The sequence below is a fragment of the Pyrgilauda ruficollis genome, unplaced genomic scaffold (genome assembly GCF_017590135.1).
Source record: "Pyrgilauda ruficollis isolate IOZ18807 unplaced genomic scaffold, ASM1759013v1 scaffold126, whole genome shotgun sequence".
Lineage (NCBI taxonomy): Eukaryota > Metazoa > Chordata > Aves > Passeriformes > Passeridae > Pyrgilauda > Pyrgilauda ruficollis.
In genome coordinates this window covers 1159322-1167277 of record NW_024510988.1, presented here as the reverse complement: position 1 = coordinate 1167277, position 7956 = coordinate 1159322, and the positions used below count along the sequence as shown (strand labels likewise).

Here is a 7956-nt window from a genome sequence, read left to right as displayed (position 1 = left end):
TAAACTCCAGGTGTCCCTCAGAGCACAGGAGAGGAGCTCACTTGTTGTTTTCCAGAAGAAAACCTCACCCTAGAGTGAGGAATGTTTTCCCAAAATCCCACCTAACCCTGCTCTGCCAAGCTCCCTTTAATGCCACAGCTTCCCCTGGGGTGAGCACAGGAATTTTTCAGGCTCCAGTCACCTTTAACTTCACCCCTCACACTTAGAACTTAAACTCCAGGTGTCCCTCAGAGCACAGGAGAGGAGCTCACTTGTTGTTTTCCAGAAGAAAACCTCACCCTAGAGTGAGGAATGTTTTCCCAAAATCCCACCTAACCCTGCTTTGCCTGTCTGAAGCCATCCCCCTTGTCCTGGCCTTGCTCTGGTAAAACACCCCCAGGAAGGGCTCAGCTTTTCCTGGGGAAGGGATGGAGCCATCAGCACAGCCCAAACCCCAGGAGGGGCTCAGCTTTTCTTGGGGAAAGGATGGAGCCATCAGCACAGCCCAAACCCCAGGAAGGGCTCAGCTTTTCCTTGGAGAGGGATGGAGGAATCAGCACAGCCCAAACCACAATTAAATCAAACACAGCTCAGCAAGGCTGCTAAAGCTGCTCTGAGATCTCCAAATTGGGAGCAGCACCAGGGCAGGCGTGGAATGCAGAGTTTTATGAGCAAATTACTGACTCTTTCCTGCTGATTCCAGCAGAAGAATTGCACACAGTTTGTTTGTTTGTTTGTTTGCTGCTGCCCAGAACCTGCCCAGCCTCGGCCGTGCCCTCCCCATGCTGCCCTGACCTCGCCAGCTCTGGCTTCCAGCAGAGCCCACATCTGGCTGGGCGCTGCACAGCTGGGCTCTGCTCTGCTCCCGGGGGACAGGGAAGGTTGTTCCCATGGGAATAAATCAGAAAAGTGGCAGAGGGAATGTTTGCTGCCCCACAGCACCTCTGCCATGTGTGGGTACCCACTGCCAGGCTCTGGCACTGCTGCTGCCGCTCCCCTTTGCTTCTCTGCCCTCCAGAGCCAGGGAAGGTGATGGGAATGGAGGAAGGAGCTGTGCTGCTGCTGCCCTGCCCCAGGAAGGGTTTGGAGCCCCCTCAGTCCCTGCCCTCCCTGCAGGGTGATGGAATTACTGATGTGCTGGGATGAGCCTGGAAGGAGGGAGGATCGTGACTCAGAGCAGAGGCAGCGCAGCCTGGGGGAGGTGTCCTGGCTTTTTAACCCGTTCCTGGTGAATCCTTTTGGATCCTGCCCTGGTTCCTCCCCTCCCCTGCCAGGACCAGCCCTTGCCTGCCGGGTTTTGCTGCCGGGGAAGGTGTTTGTGCCCTGCTGGCTGTGCTCACACCTCTGGTTAGCTTTTCATCTTCGTTTCACTCTGAAAAGGTTGAGTTTCTGGCAGGTTCTGGGAGGGGAGATGCCCTGAACTGGTCCAGCAGCAGCCCCGGGCTGGAGGAGCAGCCCTGGTGAGTCCCTGTGTGCCCAGAAAAGCTGTCAAAGGATGCTCGGGCTGGATTCTGTGCCTGGGCTCTTCCCTCCTTTCCCACCGGTGCTCCAGCACCATCTACAGTCCTGCCAGGATGCTCCAGAGGCACAGGAAGGGGTCAGAGCTGAGCCAGTGATCTGGGGGATATTTGCAGCTTTTCTGGCCTGAACTCTAAATGAGACAGGGAGCTTGGAGAAAAACAATCCAAACCAAGCCCAAACCCCCCCGTTTTCCCAGCAGCTGCCCAGCACAGGGTGGGTTTGTGCCACAAGACACCTGGTGCTGCTCAGAGGGAGAACAAATCCCGCCCTGAACCTGCAGGACAGGTCATGAAACATTCATGGGAGTTCCTTTGGTTAAATAGCATTAAAAATTCATTGGTGCTTCACTGGAGCACCGAGCCGGCAGCTGTGGCTGTCAGGGATGGAGAAATAGGGGGGGAAAGCCTTTATTCCATGGGACAGCTCTTCCAGTCTGCTCAGCTGCTCTTGGTTTGGGGGGCTGGGGCAGCCCGAGGGATTTCTGTTCCTCCAGAACAGAAAATCATCCCCTGTCCCAGCACGGCCCAGCCACGGGCTGGGAACTCCTTTTTCAGCAGCAAGAAATTACCTGGAGAGTCAGGAGCCAGCTGGGAGCCGCTGCCTGGCCCTGCTGCTCCCTGTGGGCTCCAGGCAGGCAAACCCAGCTCCTGGGGAGGTGAGCTGATCCAGGGGCACTCAGGGTGGGGAGGGCAGCCAGCAGCCCTCACCTTCCTTCACCTGCACCTGGCTGCAGGTGTGGGGGTGCTACAAAGCACCTGGAGGTTTTTTTTCCCTGTTTTTTTTCCCTCTTTAGGAAGTTTTGACCCCCAAAGGACTCGGAGCTGGCTGGAGCTGCAGCCCCTCAGCTGCCCCTGGGGTTTCTCATGTGGCAGGAACGGGAGGGGAAGGGGGCAGCAGGTGGGAGATGGCTCCGGGCGCTGAGCAGCCCCATAGCTGCTGCTCTGGGCCCAGCGGGGGACAGGAGCATCCCCTGGGGACACCTGGGGACACCTGGGGCTGCAGGGCCCCGGCAGCAGGAGGAGGGGGTCTGGGGACAGGCCGAGCCTGCGGCGCATGCACAGCAACCTGAGCTGGCTGCTGCTCCTGCCGTGCTGAGCCCACAGCTCGGCCCTGCCGGGCTGCTCGGGCTCTGCTCCGGCTCTTCCCGGCTCTGCTCTGCCCCAGAGCTCAGCCTGAGGGTGCCGGCCCTGCCCGGGTCTTCCCGGCTCTGCTCTGCCCCAGAGCTCAGCCTGAGGGTGCCGGCCCTGCCGGGCTGCTCCGGCTCTGCTCCGGCTCTTCCCGGCTCTGCTCTGCCCCAGAGCTCAGCCTGAGGGTGCCGGCATGGCCGAGCCCAGGAGGGGGACACAGCCCTGCCCGGGGCACGGTGGGTGAGCTGCTGCTGGCCTTTGGGAACGGGGGGCTCTGGGTGATGGTCTTGGGGCTCTGGGTCCTGAGATCTGGGTGCTGGGCTCTGGGTGCTGGTCTCTGGGTGCTGGTCTTGGGGCTCTGCCTCTGGGTGCTGGTCATGGGGCTCTGGGTGCTGGGTATCTGGCTCTGGGCACTGGGTGCTAGGGCTCTGGGATCTGGGTGCTGGGTTTGGGGCTCAGGGCTCTGGCTCTGGGTCCCAGGCTCTGGATGCTGGGCTCTGTGTGCTGGGCTCTGTGCTCTGGGTACTGGGCTCTGGGTGTGGGCTCTGGATTCTGGATTCTGGGCTCTGACTCTGGGCTCTCGGCTCTGGCTCTGGGTGCTGGGCTCTGGCTCTGGATTCTGGGCTCTGGCTGCTGGGTCCCAGGCTCTGGGTCCCAGGCTCTGGCAGAACCCAGGCTCATTTCAGCCCCTCCTGCAAGAAGGGAGCAGCTGAGCCCTGGAAATCAGTGCAGGGCCTTGGCAGAGCTGGGGGAGGCCCTGCAGCCCCGCTGACCCCCTGTCCCTCCCTTGCAGACCCTGCCGAGGTGTCCCTGGGGGCTCTGTGCAGCGCCAGGAGGCTGCTGCTGCTGCTGGGGCTGGCGGGGCTGCTGGCAGCGATGGCAGCTGGGACGTGGCAGCTCGGTCAGTGCCCCAGCACAGCCCTGCTGCCCTCTGAGAGCCAGCTGGGGCTGCCAGCAGTGCGGTGGGGGTGGCAGCCCCCTGGTCAGCCCTGCCTGGGGTGGCTGTGCTCCTGGAGAGGCTCTGCACCTGTGGCAGCGGGCAGGGCTGTGCCCAGCTCTGGGCATCTCTGGGTGCTGCCAGGCTGTGGGAGCCCACCCTCACCTCTCACCTGCTCTGTATCCTGAAGTGAAGCACCTGAAGGAGCCCCAGCCCGAGCAGGGCTCCCCCCAGGAGCAGGATCTGGAGGTGACCCCAGCATGTGATGATGAGGAGGAGGAGGAGCCCGTGGTCCGGGGGGCTCCCAGCACAGGTTTGCACCTTGGATTGGTGTCCCATGTGGGGAGAGGGGAGCCCGACCTGGCAAGGGCACAAAAGAGACTCTTTAAAAATCAGTTCCTGCTGCATTTTGCAGCTTTGCTTTTCTCTGAACCCCCAGCACTGCAGCTTCACTGCACACAGGGATCCCACAGCAAAGGGAGCTCTTCCATGACTCCTTTGCCTGGGACCCCTCTGGCTGGGCTCATTTAGGGTTTCCAACTCCTCAGGTGGTTTTTTTCCTGGGGTTTAGGGTGGGTTTTTGGCTGTGCATGACCCTGCACAGGGGGAGAGAGCTCACAGGTTGTCTGCAATGGAATGCCTTCAGTGTCTTTCAGGATCAGCACAGCCAATTCCTTGCTGGAAGCACAGGTGGAGGCACACCCTGGCTGGCTCCTGGTGTGCCACGGGCACTGGGACCCCTCCCTGGGCACCCTGCTCTGCCAGCAGCTCGGCTACCTCAGGTGGGCACGGCACAGGCTGCTCCTGCTGCCCCTTTCCAGGGGGATGGCCTTGGCAAAACCAGCTGGGCTTTGGCAGGGCAGAGCCAGGCCACAGCATTCCCTGGGGAAACCGGGCCTGGGACCTGCAGGAGCAGCTCCAGAAGCTCCTTCCAGCCCAGCAGGTCATTCCCAGCTGCCACAGCTGTGGGACTGTGGCAGGGGCACAACCCTGACCCCTTCCCGGGACGTTTCTGTCACTCTGCAGCATGACCCAGCAGAAAGGAGTGAACCTGAGGGATGTCCAGGTGAGTGCTGGGCAGCAGTTCCTGCAGGTGAGAGCCCGGCAGGAAGGCAGCCTGGAGGACATGTGGCAGGTCAGGTAAGGGCGGCTCTGGGACAAGCAGGGCTTGCTGGAGCCTTTCCTCAGGCTGAACCCCGGAGATGTGCTGGTGCTGTGCAGCAAACACCCCTTGGGGAGCTGCTGCAGCTGCCCTGGGGCTCCCCAGGGCTTTGGCCGGTGTTTATCCTGACCAGAGCCTGCCCACACAGGAGCAGCTGCCGGTCGGGGCGCATCGTGGCTCTGCAGTGCTCAGGTGAGCGATTTCCTCCCCGCCTGAGCCCCAGGGTCTCTGCCTGGAGGCAGCAGCTCCTTCCCCCAGTGCCCCTGCTCCCCCCAGCAGGAAGGGCTGAGCTGGAGCCTCCCCCGTTCCTTGCAGAGTGTGGGCTGCAGGCAGGGGCTGTCAGGGTGGTGGGGGGCACAGACGTGTCCCCCGGGCGCTGGCCCTGGCAGGTCAGTGTGTGCCAGGGCTCCCAGCACCGCTGTGGGGGCTCCGTGCTGGCCCCCGAGTGGATCCTGACGGCAGCTCACTGCGTGCACAGGTACCCCGGCTCCCTGTGCCCATCCTGAGCTCCCTGTGCCCATCCCAGGCTCCCTGTGTGCCCATCCAGGCTCCCTGTGTCTATCCCGGGCTCCCTGTGCCCATCCCCGGGTCTCTATGTGCCCATTCAGGCTCCCTGTGCCTATCCCGGGCTCCCTGTCCCCATCCCCAGCTCCTTGTGTGCCCATCCAGGCTCCCTGTCCCCATCCCCGGGTTTCTTGTCCCCATCCCGGGCTCCCCATACCCATCACTGGTTTCCCTGTGTGCCCATCCCTGGCTCTCTGTCCCCATCCCGAGCTCCCTGTGTGCCCATCCCGGGCTTATTGTGTGCCCATCCCGGCTCCCTGTGCCCATCCCCAGGCTCTCTGTCCCCATCACCGGGTTCCCTGTGTGCCCATCCCGGCTCCCTGTGCCCATCCCGAGGTCTCTGTGTGTCAATCCCGAGCTCCCTGTGTGCCCATCCCGGGCTTATTGTGTGCCCATCCCGGCTCCCTGTGCCCATCCCCAGGCTCTCTGTCCCCATCACCGGGTTCCCTGTGTGCCCATCCCCGGCTCTCTGTCCCCATCCCGAGGTCTCTGTGTGCCAATCTCGAGCTCCCCGTGCCCATCCCCGGCTCCCCGTGCCCATCCCGGCTCCCGTGCCCGCTGCTAGCCCGCAGCCCGGTGCCGGTAGCCCGCACTGCCGGTGCCGCGGTTGCAGGCAGCTGCCAGCCCCAGCCTGGCTGGTGTTTGCGGGAATTGTCACGCACGGCTCGCTGCGGCCGGAGGCGGGCGTGCCAGTCCGGGCCATCATCCCCCACCCGCTCTACAACGACAGCAGCCTGGACTACGACATGGCCCTGATCAGGCTCCAGGTGCCGCTCAACTTCTCACGTAAGGAAGGGGCTGTCCCGGTGTTGTCCCGGTTCTGTACCAGGGCTGTCCCACTGCTGTCCCGATCCCGTCCTGGTGCTGTCCCGGTTCCATCCCGATCCTGTCCTAGTGCTGTCCCACTGCTGTCCCGATCCCGTCCCAGTCCTGTCCTGTTCTTCCCCGTTGTTTTCTGTCCTACCCCCCAGTATCAATTTGCCCAACCCCAGCCTCTTCTGAGCCTGCTGGCAGAAGAATCGCAGGGCGGTTTGGGTTGGAAGGGGCCTGAAGGCTCATCCAGTTCCACCCAGGGTGGCACGGACACCGCCCACTGTCCCGGGGGGCTCCAGGTCCCTGACCCTGCTGCGGGACGGCCCGGCTGGCACGGGCAGCACAGCATGCCCCGAGCTGGCAGTCCCGGGGGTGGCTGTGGCTCTGCAGTGTCACAGCCCCTGCGCCAGGAGCCTTTCCCGTCCCCGAGCCAGGCTGAGGGCTCTGCAGCCCGTCCCTGCTGTCCCCTGTGAGCTGTCGCTGTCGCCGCAGGTGCCGTCCGAGCCGTGTGCCTGCCGCCCGCCCCGCGGGACCTGCTGCAGGGCACGCAGTGCTGGGTGTCGGGCTGGGGCCACACCGCACCTGGCCAAGGTGAGCTGTGCCCCTTCCCTGCCCTGCCAGCCCCTCCCGTGCCACTCTCCCTGCCCTCATCCCAGCCCTGCTCCTGGGGGCACTGCCACCTTCCCCTGCCATCCTTTCTGCTCCCTCTGGTTTCCCTCCTGGCTCCTCTGTGTCCCTGTCCCCAGCACAGGTGGCCGGGACGCTGAAAGAGGCGCTGGTGCCCCTGATTGGCACCCGGAGGTGCAACAGCTCCTGCGTGTACAAGGGTGAGCTCACGGCCAGGATGCTGTGTGCAGGACACCTGCGGGGACACGTGGACGCCTGCCAGGTAGGGCTGGGACAGCTGGGGGTGCCTGCACCACCCTGGGGACAGCCCTGGGGAGGAACAGGGACACCCCTGGGTACCTGCACCACCCGGGGGACAGCCCTGGAGAGGCACAGGGACACCCCTGGGTACCTGCATCACCCTGGGGACAGCCCTGGGGAGGAACAGGGACACCCCCGGGTACCTGCACCACCCTGGGGACAGCCTTGGAGAGGAACAGGGACACCCCTGGGTACCTGCACCACCCTGGGAACACCCCTGGAGAGGCACAGGGACACCCCTGGGTACCTGCACCACCCTGGGGACAGCCCTGGAGAGGAACAGGGACAGCTGGGGGTGTCTGCAGCCACCCTGGGGACAGCCCTGGAGAGGAACAGGGACAGCCAGGGGTGTCTGCAGCCGCCCTGGGGACACTCCTGGTGAGACAGAGCCTGCCCTGAGGTTTGGGTGCTCCCTGAGCAGCTCGAGGCTGGGCTGGACGGGGCCTGGAGCAGCCTGGGGTGGTGGCACCGGGCAGGGGTGGCACTGGGTGAGCCCCAGGGACCCAAAGCAGGCTGTGACTGGGGTGTTCTGTCACTCTGCCCCCAGGGGGACAGTGGGGGCCCGCTGGTGTGCTGGGATGGGTCCACGTGGCGCCTGGTGGGGGTTGTGAGCTGGGGCCAGGGCTGTGCTGAGCCCAACCACCCCGGGGTCTACACCAACGTGGCTCAGCTGCTGCCCTGGATCCACCAGGTCACCCAGGTGAGCCCAGCTCTGTGCCCAGCCTTGCTGGTTCCTCAGACAAATCCCAGGATCCTGTTGAACTCCTTCCCTGCATGCACAAGCCTTTAGGACAACCTTTCTTATGGTACTGATTGCTTTTTTTGTTTCCTGTTTTACTGATCTTCTTAGATCCACTAGGAATCAGGAAAGGACAGACTGCACATAGCAACACTCTGCCCTCCCACAAGTGAAGGACAGCCCAGGA

The 7956-nt window shown here is 63.5% G+C and overlaps 1 protein-coding gene across 1 annotated transcript; it reads left to right on the top strand.

Annotated features, from left to right (window-relative positions):
• The first annotated feature begins 3503 nt into the window (after positions 1 to 3503).
• Positions 3504 to 7889, top strand: TMPRSS5 (transmembrane serine protease 5). The gene is made up of 11 exons (XM_041458094.1): positions 3504 to 3528; positions 3755 to 3877; positions 4211 to 4346; positions 4591 to 4704; positions 4875 to 4918; positions 5042 to 5204; positions 5904 to 6076; positions 6596 to 6694; positions 6850 to 6992; positions 7578 to 7730; positions 7881 to 7889. The coding sequence occupies exons 1-11, from the start codon at positions 3504 to 3506 to the stop codon at positions 7887 to 7889; spliced, it is 1182 nt and encodes a 393-aa protein (XP_041314028.1).
• Positions 7890 to 7956: the final 67 nt, after the last annotated feature.

Coding starts and splice junctions, on each gene's coding strand:
- TMPRSS5 (XM_041458094.1), top strand. CDS start 3,504: ATGGCAGCTGGGACGTGGCAGCTCG. Junction 3,529..3,754: donor AGCTGGGACGTGGCAGCTCG/GTCAGTGCCCCA, acceptor TGTATCCTGAAG/TGAAGCACCTGAAGGAGCCC. Junction 4,919..5,041: donor CGTGGCTCTGCAGTGCTCAG/GTGAGCGATTTC, acceptor CGTTCCTTGCAG/AGTGTGGGCTGCAGGCAGGG.